The 17,824-nt window shown below is 48.5% G+C and overlaps 2 protein-coding genes across 3 annotated transcripts; one reads left to right on the top strand and one right to left on the bottom strand.

The window, feature by feature from the left end:
- The first annotated feature begins 407 nt into the window (after positions 1-407).
- LOC109767251 (uncharacterized protein At4g15545) lies at positions 408-3,301 on the top strand. Of its 2 annotated transcripts, none has more exons than XM_040386413.3 (10): positions 408-856; positions 953-1,021; positions 1,674-1,727; positions 1,839-1,908; positions 2,001-2,072; positions 2,165-2,419; positions 2,514-2,559; positions 2,646-2,724; positions 2,820-2,942; positions 3,040-3,301. In XM_040386413.3, exons 1-9 carry the CDS (start codon positions 566-568, stop codon positions 2,910-2,912), a joined length of 1,029 nt encoding a protein of 342 aa, XP_040242347.1. In that variant the 5' UTR covers positions 408-565; the 3' UTR covers positions 2,913-2,942; positions 3,040-3,301. The 2 variants fall into 2 exon arrangements, with proteins under 2 accessions (XP_040242347.1, XP_020181603.1); XM_020326014.4 differs by having other exon boundaries at positions 410-856; positions 1,842-1,908.
- A 202-nt stretch (positions 3,302-3,503) lies between these two features.
- LOC109767252 (LOB domain-containing protein 4) lies at positions 3,504-5,520 on the bottom strand. The gene is made up of 2 exons (XM_020326016.4): positions 5,196-5,520; positions 3,504-4,185 (listed from the first exon to the last, which is right to left on the bottom strand). Exons 1-2 carry the CDS (start codon positions 5,361-5,363, stop codon positions 3,832-3,834), a joined length of 522 nt encoding a protein of 173 aa, XP_020181605.1. The 5' UTR covers positions 5,364-5,520; the 3' UTR covers positions 3,504-3,831.
- Between the last annotated feature and the right edge of the window lie 12,304 nt (positions 5,521-17,824).

The raw sequence follows: 17,824 nt of genomic DNA, 5'->3' as shown, positions 1-17,824 counted from the left end.
CCACAAGAAAGGGTTTTGCAAGGCCGTGTGCAAATCTCAGTTTCAACACATACGGCACGAATCCAAGGGCAGCATGGAGGCCATTTCCTCGAGCTCCAAACGAGAAAACTTTCTCCCGGAGCCCGAGAGAAATGCTTTCTGCCGTGTTTCATATCGAAGTTTCATACTCCGGTATGAAATGAGATTCCGCCGAAAGAGAGTTCATTTCATGCCGGAGTTTCATATGACGAAACTCCAGAGGTATTTTATAAGTGATCTAAATACTCTTATATTTTTCTTATCAAAGAGTACTCCCAAACAAAAACATACTCCGTTGCTATGTCTGGGCTGGGCGTCCGTCCACCCAAACACAAACAAACACAGGACCGAGGCAAGGTCCCTCCCCCGCCCCGTGCCCACCCCAAAACAATTCGAAACCTCGCTTCCGCCGCCGAGCCCCCCAATCTCATTTCAAAATCGAAACTTTTCCACGCGCAGCGGCGAGGCGGCAGGCAGTGGTCCCTTTCAGCCAGCTCCCTCCCATCCCCTCCGAAGCGGCCGAGATCTCGTCTGGCCGCGGCGGGCGATGCCACCGGCGGAGGGCGCGGCGGGGCTGGGGGTCTCGGAGTTCGCGCTGCCGGACGGCGTCCTGGCGGTGCTGCCGCGGGACCCCTACGAGCAGCTGGATCTGGCGCGCCGCATCACCGCGCTGGCCGTCGCCGGCCGGGTGACGGGCCTCGAGCGGGAGGCCGCGCGGCTCAGGGAGGGCGCCGCCAAGCGGGACCGGGAGAACGCCGAGCTGCGGGACCGCGTCGCGCTGCTCGACCGCGCGCTCCAGGAGACCAACGCCAGGCTCCGCGCCGCGCTCGAGGACAATGTCAGTGGGTTTTCGATTCCTGTTTTCCTTCCGCTCTCGTTTGGTTCCGCTTCCGTCGGCTGACGAGGCTTTTGCTGCTTGCTTTTGAGATTGCAGATTCAGCTGAGCAAGGAGCGGGACTCGCTGGCGCAGACCTCCAAGAAGCAGGCGCGCGACCTGCACAAGGTTTACCCCCTCGCATCAGAAGATGTTGTCTATGTACTCATGCGCAACCCTGGCTTTGGCTGGTTCTACAAGACCCCATTTAGGAAGCTTGTTATGGAGTAATTTTTGATTGGTTCAGTTGATGACTTGGTAATAATGTAGCAGCTCACTGGGTGCGTCTGTCTGCAAACTCCTACAGTGTTTACGAATTTGGACTATTTAGTAGTAGTAGTAGACTAAGTTTAGTGGTACGAGGGAAGAGTGACTTCTAACTTTGGCAGGCAACAGATGAGAGTGAGGTTTGACAGAAAAAGGGAATTCTTCACATAGTTAATGCCATGTGCAAACAATGATAGCAAATCAAGGACAGCCTGCGGTCAGCTGAATTTTTATTCTGGTGAAATTAAAATACATTTCACCAAATTAGCAACTATGTTCATTTGCATCGTGGCCTGCCAGAATTAAGAAGATTAGAGCATTGTGGCAAAAATGCATGCATGCATGGATTGAATAAATGTGTGCGTTTTTGTAGATTTCTGTAACAAATGAAAGGCAAGGCACTCTTTGTTAAAGGACCAAGTCAGATGATTGCTTTCTGGTTCTATTGTTTCTTTTCTCCTTTAACTTCTTTTATTTATTTGACAACATTCTGAACTTTTTGCTCTATTATCAGTTGGAGTCGTTCAAGAGGCATCTGATGCAGTCACTCCGCGATGATAGTACATCGGTGTGTAAATAATCATGCTATTATCCAATCTCTTTCCGTATATGTTATTTCTTGCTAGTCTGCAGCAATGTTTGACACTTTTCCTTTAATTCTCTGCTGAATCTTTCCAAGCAGCCACAAGAAACGGTTGACATTACAACATGTGATCAGTCAGTATCATCCAAAACATCGTCCTGTGGAGGTTTATCCTGAAAAACCTTATGTGTTCTATGTATCATAATTGGAAATACCTGACATGAATCACTGACTGCTATTATCTTTTGAATATTGAAGATGGATCTATCAGCCACGCCGCAGCAAATTTGTTGAATGGGTCTGGGGATCTTGGAAGCACGACAAGAGAAGGTCTTCTTAACATCCTATTGATTGTCTATTTCGATGTTCTCAAGCTATCTATGATTTAATCCTCTGCATTTTGGCAAATCTGTTTGGTACAGTGGCAAGGCCTCCAGTCCAAAAGTATGCCCTCTCCCCACACATGAACCAACGCCTTACGCCAGAAGCCACACCAAATATAATGTCCACCTCTGCTTCTCCAAGAGGAATGTCCACCACAGCAACACCAAAGTTGATATCTGGAGCTACCTCGCCTTCAAGAATTCGTATTGAAGGACACATGTCAATGACACCATGGTATTCAAGCAAGCAGTCGTCTGCAGCTAACTCACCTCCAAGGGGACGTCCCAATCCAGGTTTCATTTATTCTGAACTTTGAAGATTATGTTGTGCCTTAAATGATTGTGTACAACATGATATCATTAATATGGTTGATGCTTGGTTTTTCAGGTCGCACTCCTCGTATCGATGGAAAAGAATTTTTCCGCCAGGCCAGGTCAGTTGATCTCCTACTCTCTACATCTGCAACAGCAGCTAAGATGGGTGTATCAAAATCGCTAAAGCACGCCATTGTTATTCCAGGAGCCGTCTATCATATGAACAGTTTGGAGCGTTCTTAGCGAACATCAAAGAGCTCAACGCTCATAAGCAGTCACGAGAGGTTGGTCGTCTGCATCTTGATGCTGGTTAATGAAATGAGTTTATGTTGTGCCATGAACCTCTATAAATGACTTGCCATATTTACATCTGAACCAGGAAACCCTCAAGAAGGCTGAAGAGATATTTGGCCCAGATAGCAAAGATCTGTACCTCTCTTTCCAAGGCTTACTAAACCGCAGCTTGCCGTAGGGCATAGGATTCACAAGCGCTGTGCTTCTGGTAAGGCTTCCTACCTAATTAAGCACTTCCATGATCCACGATCTTTGCGCTGAGAGGGTTTTGTGGTAACAAATATCTTAATTTGTTGGAGTTGCAGACAGTAGGAAGTTATCGCGCTGGATAGCTTAATGTCATCTAGATTGGTATGCGATGCTCAATTGCAATTTTGGGTCATTCTATCATGAGATGATTGGATCTGCCTGAGCAGGAAGGGGTTTACAAGTTGTAATCTGGCAAAATCCGGTTCTCAACTTTGTTTTCCCAGATCGTCCATTCACTTGAACCAGCATTGTATAATTGTAGCACACAAGAGAACCTGAAGCTATTTGAAGCCTTGTGATAAAGCTGCAGTTGTTATCTGTTGTCTACTTGGTCCCTTGATAGACATATTTCTCTTGCTCTGCTCTGCATGAACTAGATAGACAGCATTGTAAAATTGCAGAAAACCTGTAAACATTTCATGCCAAGATGATTAATTTCAGCTACAATGCTCATCATCTGATAAGCAACAATTGACACAAGACTGACATAAACATGGCAGTCTGCATTGCCGCAGCAGCGGAGTCGAACTAAGTAGAATTCAAATTGCAACATGGTTCTTGCAATGGGTAGCATCACAAAGGAAAGCACACACAAGATATCTGTAGCATGTAGGAATGAGTGTTTCTTCTACCTTCTCAACAGGAGCACAGCCAAAAATCCCTGGAAATGCTGGATTAAGTATAGGAGAGAAGAAGGAAGGGCCTCTCCTCTGCCTTCGCCTTCCTCCCGGTGTCACCATATTATGCTACTTTTAAATACTAGTGGTACTTCTATATATACCAAGCCATCACCTGATCACGCACTGACTAAATCAGCCTAAGTAATATAATAGCTTGTCGTCCAGCCTTCAGAAGGACCAGAACCTGGAGCACTCGAGCTCCAGCTCCATCACGCCGGGCTGGTCGACCGCCATGTGGTGATGGTCCGGCGTGGCCTTGGTCGGCGACGACATGGAGGACGGCGAGCCGCTGGCGCTGCTTCCACCGCCGCCGTTGCGGCGTGACGCGCCGCCGTAGGCGTTGGCCATCCTGAGCCTGACCATCTCGGCCTGCGCCAGCGCGAGCTGGGCCTGCAGCGACTCCACCTGCCGCTGCAGCGACGTGATGGCGCCGACGCAGCCGTAGATGGGGTCGCGCACGCGCGCGTTCGCCTCGTACACCAGGCTGCTCACCGCGTCGCCCCGGTGCTCCGCCGGAATCTCCTGCAGGTTGCACACACACATACATCATGCTTAGTTTCAGACGGAAGAAGAATGAAAAAAAAAAGAAGCGGTTTCCTACCTAGTAATAGTTAGCACACATGAACGATACTATGACTCTAATAAGTTGAGAAAGATGATGGTTGCAACATGTTTGGTGCGGCCGAAAGTTTCTGAATTTTCTGTTGAGGTGGGAGGCATGTGCAGTGGTTGTGTGAAGATGACTGGCTGCTGCAGAGAGAGCTAGGCCGTACGCCACTGATTTACTGACTGTTGGGACGGATTATCACATGGGAGGGAGAAGCTTTCGTTTGGAGACATAGCCAACACTTTGTAGATTTAGTAAGATCCTATTAGCTGTAGCGCGAGTAGTAAGCATGTCTATGGGAGCATTAGTGATGGAAAATCTTATAGTAGTAACTAGGCATGTCTTTGGGCAATCGATCTAGTTTAATTTGACCACCTTTATCGAAAAAAAGTTTGAAATTGACTACACTGCACATGTAGCGTTGCTTCAGGGACAGGTTCACAGTCACAGGGATGACCCCAGTGAGCAGTGAAAGTGATAGTAAGTTTTGCTGCCCATGCTTGATGAATGTTGATACATATGGATGGATGCTGCCGTCAAGCATAGCATAGCAAAGAAAGTGCAAATGTGAAAACTCTAGACACATGGACTGCAGCAGCTAAGGAAGCAGGCGTAGGAGCAAACTTTTGTCAAATATTGGTGTGAGGCGTATGCCACCTTCCAGACCTCTTTGTTGTGATTAGATTAGAGTTAGACAGACAGCACATGGTGATGGTGATGGTCTATATTTTTCTAAGTAAAAAGAGAGGAAGCTGCGTGATCTTCTTGTTTGTGATCACACAGCACGGCACATGCTGCGGAGAAGACGGGCATGGCGAACAGAAGCCATCATCTTGAGATGAGAGGCGCACAGGTATGGAGCGGAGCATTGGCATCCATGGGCGGGGGCGGCAAGCAAGCGAGCATGGTAAGGTGCGGTGCTGACCTGGAGGAGCTTGCTGATGTTGCTGGCGCCGAAGACCTTGTGCACGCTGGCGAACCTGTGCGGCTCCCCCGACGGGAAGTATGGCGCGAACACGCACCCCGGCGAGCACCGCCGCCGCAGCAGCTTGCACGCCGCGCACGGGGACACCCCCGCCGCCGCCTCCTTCATGCCTTGCCTTGCCGCTTCTTCCTCCGCGAAATTCGTTGTAGGTAGGTGGAATGCAAATGCAATGCCGCCTTGGTTATAGGGTACGGGGGCAGGCCGGGCTTGCGTCGCGTCGTGGAAGGGAAGGGGAAGCCTTTTTGACAAGATCGAGGAGGCGCGGCACTGCAGAGCACAGAGGCCGACTGTGAGCAAGGAAAAGTTTTTTTTTTTTTTTTTTTTTTGCGGGGGTGAGGAAGCAAAAGTTGGCGAGACAGGGATGGTGCCGCGGCTGTACCAGTACGTAGCACCAGCATGATGCATCGGCCGGCCCCTCTCGTGATTCTGTTCCTCTCCTCTTGTCTGCTCCGTCCGTTAATTGATTCATCACCTTTGACCCGACCCATCGCCCCATTGTTTCAGTGCAGAGGCACTGTCACACTCAACTGCGGGTCCGGCAAGAATTATCCTACGGTCGTGTCTGCCTGTTTGTCTTGGCGGCCGGATGAATTATGCTACGATCATGGTCGAGTGACCACCGGATGGGTTACTTATCAACAGTAACACCGGATGGACAGGGTCAGTCAGTCAGTAGTTACACCTCTGCTCTGCTGCCCCTGTCGTGTCGTGTCGTGGGAACAGCCCGTGCACTGTGATGCCGATAGCGTGGTTTTGTCGGCTGATTCATGGACCTACTCTCTGTAATTCTGTATCTATCGCCTGGTTGGTTTGGTTGGTCAATGGGTGATGGACTGATCACTGACGGACGGACGGACGGACAAGATGCGTCGACAGAAACAGAGGTCTTTTTGTCTGTACCGACCCATTCGTTCGCAGGGTCATGGCCACTTGATTTCTCCGCCCTCTGGGAGACACCACTAATGACCAATCCAACCTTGGCCCCTCTCCCACTCCTTTACCCTCCCCTGCACACACACACACACACATATAGGAGTAGTACACATGCTGCATCCGCCTTGCTTGCTTGCTTGCTTGCTTGATGGTAAAGGAAGGAAGCCATCCATCCATCGATGTCGGTCTTGCCATCACGAGCTTTTAACAATTACCATCGCAGGGCATGGCACTCCGGTGAGAGAAGAAAAGCAATGGACGGGCGAATCGTACCTGCGGCAGACGCCGGCCGGAGCCCCACACGCCGCCGTGTCTGTCGGTCGGGGGTGCGTGAAGCTGAGCGGGAGCGGTTGGTCAAAACCGCCGCGGCGCTGTGCTCGACAGTGGGGCGCGGCGCGGCCACACGTACGACGGCCTCTCCCTCGTCTTTGTCTCCTTCCTCCGTGGCTCCGCCGCTCCGGCCCCGGGCGATCCACACGATCTTCTCAAACACGCACCGCACTGTGCAAGCGTACACGAGCCAGACGCCGATTGTCAAAGCTTCATAGCACCACTACTCCACCACTGATTAGAAACAATGACGGCCCGCTTTGGCGCGTTAAGGCTAAGGCTAGTCATAGTGGGAGTAACATAAGTGGTAACATACATGCCACATAAGTAAAAAAAAATGATGTGTCGTGTAATTAAAGAGGAGAAGGCAAATAGAGTAACATAATATGTTATCATCACATAACGCTTTCAAATACAAAATGAGTCTACAAAGCAATAAATGTAGCTATGTATGTTACTACACCTACCACACTTCCCACTATGGAGGTACTAATATAGACGAGTAACATATGTATGTTATTAGTCTAAGTTACTCCCCACTATGACTAGCCTAACTGCAACGCAGGACGCGGCTCGTTCCTTCACGTTCGTTTGGATCCGCGCCGACGTAAACGGACGGGTGTTCGTTTTATGTCTGCCGCGACCCATTTACAGTCCAAATTTAGGGTGAGTTTGCACCCATGCAAACACCCCTGGCCCGCTCGTCTGTGGCGGCCAGCACGAGCTCGTCGGCGGCCTGCCCACCACTTCTAAAGTCCTCGCGCATGTCAACAACTCCGCCGACGTACCGGTACCTTCCCGGACACAACCTGACCGCGTCCCACCTCTCCACGTCGCCTCGGGACGACTCGACGGAAATGAGTAACTACGTGTCGGTCTTCCCCATGGTGTCCCGCATTGATCTCAGTGTCACACCTATGGCGTAAAGGAAGCACTCGCGGGTGGTAACCCCGACCAAGTTACCCGATGCCCGCAACCTGTTTGATAAAACGCCAACCCCGACACAGGCCGATCCGATGTTTCATGAGGAAGTCTTGGATGAGATGATCAATGAGAGTGGCCAAGGGTATGATGACGACGGGACTCAATGTTGGAAATATGCCCTAGAGGCAATAATAAAATGGTTATTATTATATTTCCTTGCTCATGATAATTGTCTATTGTTCATGCTATAATTGTGTTATCCGGAAATCGTAATACATGTGTGAATACATAGACCACAACATGTCCCTAGTGAGCCTCTAGTTGACTAGCTCGTTGATCAACAGATAGTCATGGTTTCCTGACTATGGACATTGGATGTCATTGATAACGGGATCACATCATTAGGATAATGATGTGATGGACAAGACCCAATCCTAAGCATAGCACAAGATCGTGTAGTTCGTTTGCTAGAGCTTTTCCAAATGTCAAGTATCATTTCCTTAGACCATGAGATTGTGCAACTCCCGGATACCATAGGAGTGCTTTGGGTGTGCCAAACGTCACAACGTAACTGGGTGGCTATAAAGGTGCACTACGGGTATCTCCGAAAGTGTCTGTTGGGTTGGCACGAATCGAGACTGGGATTTGTCACTCCGTATGACGGAGAGGTATCTCTGGGCCCACTCGGTAATGCATCATCATAATGAGCTCAATGTGACCAAGTGTTTGGTCACGGGATCATGCATTACGGTACGAGTAAAGTGACTTTCCGGTAACGAGATTGAACAAGGTATTGGGATACCGACGATCGAATCTCGGGCAAGTAACATACCGATTGACAAAGGGAATTGTATACGGGATTGATTGAATCCTCGACATCGTGGTTCATCCGATGAGATCATCGTGGAACATGTGGGAGCCAACATGGGTATCCAGATCCCGCTGTTGGTTATTGACCGGAGAGTCGTCTCGGTCATGTCTGCATGTCTCCCGAACCCGTAGGGTCTACACACTTAAGGTTCGGTGACGCTAGAGTTGTAGAGATATTAGTATGCGGTTAACCGAAAGTTGTTCGGAGTCCCGGATGAGATCCCGGACGTCACGAGGAGTTCCGGAATGGTCCGGAGGTAAAGATTTATATATGGGAAGTCCTATTTTGGCCACCGGAAAATGTTCGGGATTTTTCGGTATTGTACCGGGTGTTGGGGATCGTAGCAGAATTTTAAAATTTCCTACGCATCACCAAGATCCATCTATGGAGTATACTAGCAACGAGGGGAAAGGAGTGCATCTACATACCCTTGTAGATCGCGAGCGGAAGCGTTCCAATGAACGGGGTTGATGGAGTCGTACTCGTCGTGATCCAAATCACCGATGACCGAGTGCCGAACGGACGGCACCTCCGCGTTCAACACACGTACGGAGCAGCGACGTCTCCTCCTTCTTGATCCAGCAAGGGGGAAGGACAGGTTGATGGAGATCCAGCAGCACGACGGCGTGGTGGTGGAAGTAGCGGGATCCCGGCAGGGCTTCGCCAAGCGCAAGCGGGAGGGAGAGGTGTTGCAGGGGGAGAGGGAGGCGCCAGGGGCTGTGGTGCTGCTGCCCTCCCTCCCCCCACTATATATAGGCCCCCTGGAGGGGGGGGGCGGCCCTGGAACCCATCTACAAGGGGGGCGGCGGCCAGGGGGGAAACTCCCCCCCCCCCCCCAAGTCAAGTGGGGCGCCCCCCACCCCCAGGGTTTCCAACCCTAGGCGCAGGGGGAGGCCCATGGGGGGCGCCCCAGCCCACTAAGGGCTGGTTCCCTTCCCACTTCAGCCCATGGGGTCCTCCGGGATAGGTGGCCCCACCCGGTGGACCCGCGGGACCCCTCCGGTGGTCCCGGTACAATACCGATAACCCCCGAAACTTTCCCGGTGGCCGAAACTGGACTTCCTATATATAATTCTTCACCTCCGGACCATTCCGGAACTCCTCGTGACGTCCGGGATCTCATCCGGGACTCCGAACAACTTTCGGGTTTCCGCATACTAATATCTCTACAACCCTAGCGTCACCGAACCTTAAGTGTGTAGACCCTACGGGTTCGGGAGACATGCAGACATGACCGAGACGCCTCTCCGGTCAATAACCAACAGCGGGATCTGGATACCCATGTTGGCTCCCACATGTTCCACGATGATCTCATCGGATGAACCACGATGTCGAGGATTCAATCAATCCCGTATACAATTCCCTTTGTCAATCGGTACGTTACTTGCCCGAGATTCGATCGTCGGTATCCCAATACCTTGTTCAATCTCGTTACCGGCAAGTCACTTTACTCGTACCGTAATGCATGATCCCGTGACCAAACACTTGGTCACATTGAGCTCATTATGATGATGCATTACCGAGTGGGCCCAGAGATACCTCTCCGTCATACGGAGTGACAAATCCCAGTCTCGATCCGTGCCAACCCAACAGACACTTTTGGAAATACCCGTAGTGTACCTTTATAGTCACCCAGTTACGTTGTGACGTTTGGCACACCCAAAGCACTCCTACGTCATCCGGGAGTTGCACGATCTCATGGTCTAAGGAAATGATACTTGACATTGGAAAAGCTCTAGCAAACGAACTACACGATCTTTTGTGCTATGCTTAGGATTGGGTCTTGTCCATCACATCATTATCCTAATGATGTGATCCCGTTATCAATGACATCCAATGTCCATAGTCAGGAAACCATGACTATCTGTTGATCAACGAGCTAGTCAACTAGAGGCTCACTAGGGACACGTTGTGGTCTATGTGTTCACACATGTATTACGATTTCCGGATAACACAATTATAGCATGAACAATAGACAATTATCATGAACAAAGAAATATAATAATAAGCATTTATTATTGCCTCTAGGGTATATTTCCAACAGTCTCCCACTTGCACTAGAGTCAATAATCTAGTTACATTGTGATGAATCGAACACCCATAGCGTTCTGGTGTTGATCATGTTTTGCTCTAGGGAGAGGTTTAGTCAACGGATCTGCTACATTCAGGTCCGTATGTACTTTACAAATATCTATGTCTCCATTTTGAACACTTTCACGAATGGAGTTGAAGCGACGCTTGATATGCCTGGTCTTCCTATGAAACCTGGGCTCCTTGGCAAGGGCAATAGCTCCAGTGTTGTCACAGAAGAGAGTCATCGGGCCCGACGCATTGGGAATCACCCCTAGGTCGGCAATGAACTCCTTTATCAAGATTGCTTCTTGCGCTGCCTCTGAGGCTGCCATGTACTCCGCTTCACATGTAGATCCCGCCACGACGCTTTGCTTGCAACTGCACCAGCTTACTGCTCCTCCATTCAAAATATACACGTATCCGGTTTGTGACTTCGAGTCATCCAGATCTGTGTCGAAGCTAGCGTCGACGTAACCTTTTACGATGAGCTCTTCGTCACCTCCATAAACGAGAAACATATCCTTAGTCCTCTTCAGGTACTTCAGGATATTCTTGACCGCTGTCCAGTGTTCCATGCCGGGATTACTTTGGTACCTTCCTACCAAACTTACGGCAAGGTTTACATCAGGTCTGGTACGCAGCATGGCATACATAATAGACCCTATGGCCGAGGCATAGGGGATGACACTCATCTTTTCTCTATCTTCTGTCGTGGTCGGGCATTCAGCCGTGCTCAATTGCACACCTTGCAATACAGGCAAGAACCCCTTCTTGGACTGATCCATATTGAACTTCTTCAATATCTTGTCAAGGTACGTACTCTGTGAAAGACCAATGAGGCATCTTGATCTATCTCTATAGATCTTGATGCCCAATATATAAGCAGCTTCTCCAAGGTCCTTCATTGAAAAACACTTATTCAAATAGGCCTTTATACTTTCCAAGAATTCTATATCATTTCCCATCAATAGTATGTCATCCACATATAATAAGAGAAATGCTACAGAGCTCCCACTACTTTCTTGTAAACACAGGCTTCTCCATAAGTCTGTGTAAACCCAAACGCTTTGATCATCTCATCAAAACGAATGTTCCAACTCCGAGATGCTTGCACCAGTCCATAGATGGAGCGCTGGAGCTTGCATACCTTGTTAGCATTCTTAGGATCGACAAAACCTTCCGGCTGCATCATATACAATTCTTCCTTAAGAAAACCGTTAAGGGATGCCGTTTTGACGTCCATTTGCCATATCTCATAATCATAGAATGCGGCAATTGCTAACATGATTCGGACGGACTTCAGCTTCGCTACGGGTGAGAAAGTCTCATCGTAGTCAACCCCTTGAACTTGTCGATAACCCTTAGCGACAAGTCGAGCCTTATAGATGGTCACATTACCATCCGCGTCTGTCTTCTTCTTAAAGATCCATTTATTTTCTATGGCTCGCCGATCATCGGGCAAGTCAGTCAAAGTCCATACTTCGTTTTCATACATGGATCCTATCTCGGATTTCATGGCTTCTAGCCATTTGTCGGAATCCGGGCCCGCCATCGCTTCTTCATAGTTCGAAGGTTCACCGTTGTCCAACAACATGATTTCCAGGACAGGGTTGCCGTACCACTCTGGTGCGGAACATGTCCTTGTGGACCTACGAAGTTCAGCAGTAACTTGATCCGAAGCTTCATGATCATCATCATTAACTTCCTCCCCAGTCGGTGTAGGCACCACAGGAACATCTTCCCGCGCTGCGCTACTTTCCGGTTCGGAAGGGGTGACTATCACCTCATCAAGTTCCACTTTCCTCCCACTCAATTCTTTCGAGAGAAACTCTTTCTCCAGAAAGGACCCGTTCTTGGCAACAAAGATCTTGCCTTCGGATCTGAGGTAGAAGGTATACCCAATGGTTTCCTTAGGGTATCCTATGAAGACGCATTTTTCCGACTTGGGTTCGAGCTTTTCAGGTTGAAGTTTCTTGACATAAGCATCGCATCCCCAAACTTTTAGAAACGACAGCTTAGGTTTCTTCCCAAACCATAATTCATACGGTGTCGTCTCAACGGATTTCGATGGAGCCCTATTTAAAGTGAATGCGGCAGTCTCTAAAGCATAGCCCCAAAATGAGAACGGTAGATCGGTAAGAGACATCATAGATCGCACCATATCCAATAGAGTGCGATTACGACGTTCGGACACACCGTTTCGCTGAGGTGTTCCAGGCGGCATGAGTTGTGAAACGATTCCACATTTCCTTAAGTGCGTACCAAATTCGTGACTTAAATATTCTCCATCACGATCTGATCGTAAGAACTTTATTTTCCTGTCACGTTGATTCTCAACCTCACTCTGAAATTCCTTGAACTTTTCAAAGGTTTCAGACTTGTGTTTCATTAGGTAGACATACCCATATCTACTTAAGTCATCAGTGAGAGTGAGAACATAACGATATCCTCCGCGAGCCTCAACACTCATTGGACCGCACACATCGGTATGTATGATTTCCAATAAGTTAGTTGCTCGCTCCATTGTTCCGGAGAATGGAGTCTTGGTCATCTTACCCATGAGGCATGGTTCGCACGTGTCAAATGATTCTAATCAAGAGACTCCAAAAGTCCATCTGCATGGAGCTTCTTCATGCGCTTGACACCAATGTGACCAAGGCGGCAGTGCCACAAGTATGTGGGGCTATCGTTATCAACTTTACATCTTTTGGTATTCACACTATGAATATGTGTAACATCACGTTCGAGATTCATCAAGAATAAACCATTGACCAGCGGGGCATGACCATAAAACATATCTCTCATATAAATGGAACAACCATTATTCTCGGATTTAAATGAGTAGCCATCTCGAATTAAACGAGATCCAGATACAATGTTCATGCTCAAAGCTGGCACTAAATAACAATTATTGAGGTTTAAAACTAATCCCGTAGGTAAATGCAGAGGTAGCGTGCCGACGGCAATCACATCGACCTTGGAACCATTCCCGACGCGCACCGTCACCTCGTCCTTTGCCAGTCTCCGCTTATTCCGCAGTTCCTGTTTTGAGTTACAAATATGAGCAACCGCACCGGTATCAAATACCCAGGAGCTACTACGAGTACTGGTAAGGTACACATCAATTACATGTATATTACATATACCTTTGGTGTTGCCGGCCTTCTTGTCCGCTAAGTATTTGGGGCAGTTCCGCTTCCAGTGACCACTTCCCTTGCAATAAAAGCACTCAGTCTCAGGCTTGGGTCCATTCTTTGACTTCTTCCCGGCACCTGGCTTACCGGGCGCGGCAACTGCCTTGCCGTCCTTCTTGAAGTTCTTCTTACCCTTGCCTTTCTTGAACTTAGTGGTTTTATTCACCATCAACACTTGATGTTCCTTTCTGATCTCCACCTCCGCTGATTTCAGCATTGAATATACCTCAGGAATGGTCTTTTCCATCCCCTGCATATTGAAGTTCATCACAAAGCTCTTGTAGCTCGGTGGAAGCGACTGAAGGATTCTGTCAATGACCGCGTCATCCGGGAGATTAACTCCCAGCTGAGACAAGCGGTTGTGTAACCCAGACATTCTGAGTATGTGCTCACTAACAGAACTATTTTCCTCCATTTTACAGCTGAAGAACTTGTCGGAGACTTCATATCTCTCGACCCGGGCATGAGCTTGGAAAACCATTTTCAGATCTTCGAACATCTCATATGCTCCATGTTTCTCAAAACGCTTTTGGAGACCCGGTTCTAAGCTGTAAAGCATGCCGCACTGAATGAGGGAGTAATCATCAGCACGTGATTGCCAAGCGTTCATAACGTCTTGGTTCTCTGGGATTGGTGCTTCACCTAGCGGTGCTTCTAGGACATAATCTTTCTTGGCTGATATGAGGATGATCCTCAGGTTCCGGACCCAGTCCGTATAGTTGCTGCCATCATCTTTCAGCTTGGTTTTCTGTAGGAATGCGTTGAAGTTGAGGACGACGTGGGCCATTTGATCTACAAGACATATTGTAAAGATTTTAGACTAAGTTCATGATAATTAAGTTCATCTAATCAAATTATTCAATGAACTCCCACTCAGATAGACATCCCTCTAGTCATCTAAGTGAAACATGATCCGAGTTAACTAGGCCGTGTCCGATCATCACGTGAGACGGACTAGTCAAGATCGGTGAACATCTCCATGTTGATCGTATCTTCTATACGACTCATGCTCGACCTTTCGGTCATCCGTGTTCCGAGGCCATGTCTGTACATGCTAGGCTCGTCAAGTCAACCTAAGTGTATTGCGTGTGTTCCGAGGCCATGTCTGTACATGCTAGGCTCGTCAACACCCGTTGTATGCGAACGTTAGAATCTATCACACCCGATCATCACGTGGTGCTTCGAAACAACGAACCTTCGCAACGGTCCACAGTTAGGGGGAACACTTTCTTGAAATTATTATAAGGGATCATCTTACTTACTACCGTCGTTCTAAGCAAATAAGATGCAAAACATGATAAACATCACATGCAATCAAATATTGACATGATATGGCCAATATCATTTTGCTCCTTTGATCTCCATCTTCGGGGCACCATGATCATCTTCGTCACCGGCATGACACCATGATCTCCATCATTGTGTCTTCATGAAGTTGTCACGCCAACAATTACTTCTACTTCTATGGCTAACGCGCTTAGAAATAAAGTAAAGTAATTTACATGGCGTTATTCAATGACACGCAGGTCATACAAAAAATAAAGACAACTCCTATGGCTCCTCCCGGTTGTCATACTCATCGACATGCAAGTCGTGATTCCTATTACAAGAATATGATCAATCTCATACATCACATATATCATTCATCACATCTTCTGGCCATATTGTTCGAAATATGCCCTAGAGGCAATAATAAATGGTTATTATTATATTTCTTTGTTCATGGTAATTGTCTATTATTCATGCTATAATTGTATTGTCCGGAAATCGTAATACATGTGTGAATACATAGACCACAACCTGTCCCTAGTAAGCCTCTAGTTGACTAGCTCGTTGATCAACAGATAGTCATGGTTTCCTGACTATGGACACTGGATGTCATTGATAACGGGATCACATCATTAGGAGAATGATGTGATGGACAAGACCCAATCCTAAGCATAGCATAAAAGATCGTGTAGTTTCGTTTGCTAGAGCTTTTCCAATGTCAAGTATCTTTTCCTTAGACCATGAGATCGTGCAACTCCCGGATACCGTAGGAGTGCTTTGGGTGTGCCAAACGTCACAACGTAACTGGGTGACTATAAAGGTGCACTACGGGTATCTCCGAAAGTGTCTGTTGGGTTGGCACGGATCGAGACTGGGATTTGTCACTCCGTGTGACGGAGAGGTATCTCTGGGCCCACTCGGTAATGCATCATCATAATGAGCTCAATGTGACTAAGGCGTTAGTCACGGGATCATGCATTGCGGTACGAGTAAAGAGACTTGCCGGTAACGAGATTGAACAAGGTATTGGGATACCGACGATCGAATCTCGGGCAAGTAACATACCGATTGACAAAGGGAATTGCATACGGATTGATTGAATCCTCGACACCGTGGTTCATCCGATGAGATCATCGTGGAACATGTGGGAGCCAACATGGGTATCCAGATCCCGCTGTTGGTTATTGACCGGAGAGGCGTCTCGGTCATGTCTGCATGTCTCCCGAACCCGTAGGGTCTACACACTTAAGGTCTGGTGACGCTAGGGTTGTAGAGATATATGTATGCGGAAACCCGAAAGTTGTTCAGAGTCCCGGATGAGATCCCGGACGTCACGAGAGGTTCCGGAATGGTCCGGAGGTGAAGAATTATATATAGGAAGTCAAGTTTCGGCCACCGGGAAAGTTTCGGGGGTTACCGGTATTGTACCGGGACCACCGGAAGGGTCCCGGGGGTCCACCGGGTGGGGCCACCTGTCCCGGAGGGCCCCGTGGGCTGAAAGTGGAAGGGAACCAGCCCTTAGTGGGCTGGGGCGCCCCCCTTGGGCCTCCCCCCATGCGCCTAGGGTTGGGAACCCTAGGGGGGGAGCTTCCCCCTTGCCTTGGGGGGCAAGGCACCCCTTTCCACCACTTGGCCGCCGCCCCCCCTTGGAGATCTGATCTCCCAAGGGCTGCCCCCCCCAGGGGTCCTATAAATAGTGGGGGGAGGGAGGGCAGCGAACTACAGCCTTGGGCGCCTCCCTCCTCCCCTGCAACACCTCTCTCTCTCTCTCTCTCTCTCGCAGAAGCTTGGCGAAGCCCTGCCGGAGACCCGCTACATCCACCACCACGCCGTCGTGCTGCTGGATCTCCATCAACCTCTCCTTCCCCCTTGCTGGATCAAGAAGGAGGAGACGTCGCTGCACCGTACGTGTGTTGAACGCGGAGGTGCCGTCCGTTCGGCACTCGGTCATCGGTGATTTGGATCATGGCGAGTACGACTCCGTCATCCACGTTCATTGGAACGCTTCCGCTCGCGATCTACAAGGGTATGTAGATGCATTCCTTTCCCCTCGTTGCTAGTAGACTCCATAGATGCATCTTGGTGAGCGTAGGAAAATTTTAAATTATGCTACGATTCCCAACAGTGGCATCATGAGCCAGGTCTAGGCGTAGTTACTATGCATGAGTAGAACACAAAGCAGTTGTGGGCGTTGAGTTTGCCAATTCTTCTTGCCGCTACTAGTCTTTTCTTGTTTCGGCGGCATTGTAGGATGAAGCGGCCCGGACCGACCTTACACGTACACTTACGTGAGACAGGTTCCACCGACTGACATGCACAAGTTGCATAAGGTGGCTAGCGGGTGTCTGTCTCTCCTACTTTAGTCGGAACGGATTCGATGAAAAGGGTCCTTATGAAGGGTAAATAGAAATTGGCAAATCACGTTGTTGTCATACGTAGGTAAGAAACGTTCTTGCTAGAAACCTACAAACCACGTAAAAACTTGCAACAACAATTAGAGGACGTCTAACTTGTTTTTGCAGCAAGTGTTATGTGATGTGATATGGCCAGAAGATGTGATGAATGATATATATGATGTATGAGATTGATCATATTCTTGTAATAGGAATCACGACTTGCATGTCGATGAGTATGACAACCGGCAGGAGCCATAGGAGTTGTCTTTATTATTTTGCATGACCTGCGTGTCATTGAATAACGCCATGTAAATTACTTTACTCTGTTGCTAAAGCGTTAGCCATAGAAGTAGAAGTAATCGTTGGCGTGACGACTTCATGAAGACACAATGATGGAGATCATGATGATGGAGATCATGGTGTCATGCCGGTGACGAAGATGATCATGGTGCCCCGAAGATGGAGATCAAAGGAGCATGATGATATTGGCCATATCATGTCACTATTTGATTGCATCTTATTTGCTTAGAACGACGGTAGTAAGTAAGATGATCCCTTATAATAATTTCAAGAAAGTGT

The sequence above is a fragment of the Aegilops tauschii genome, chromosome 4 (assembly GCF_002575655.3).
Source record: "Aegilops tauschii subsp. strangulata cultivar AL8/78 chromosome 4, Aet v6.0, whole genome shotgun sequence".
NCBI lineage: Eukaryota > Viridiplantae > Streptophyta > Magnoliopsida > Poales > Poaceae > Aegilops > Aegilops tauschii.
The sequence above is the reverse complement of the archived record's forward strand: the minus strand, read 5'-3'. Positions and strand labels throughout refer to the sequence as shown.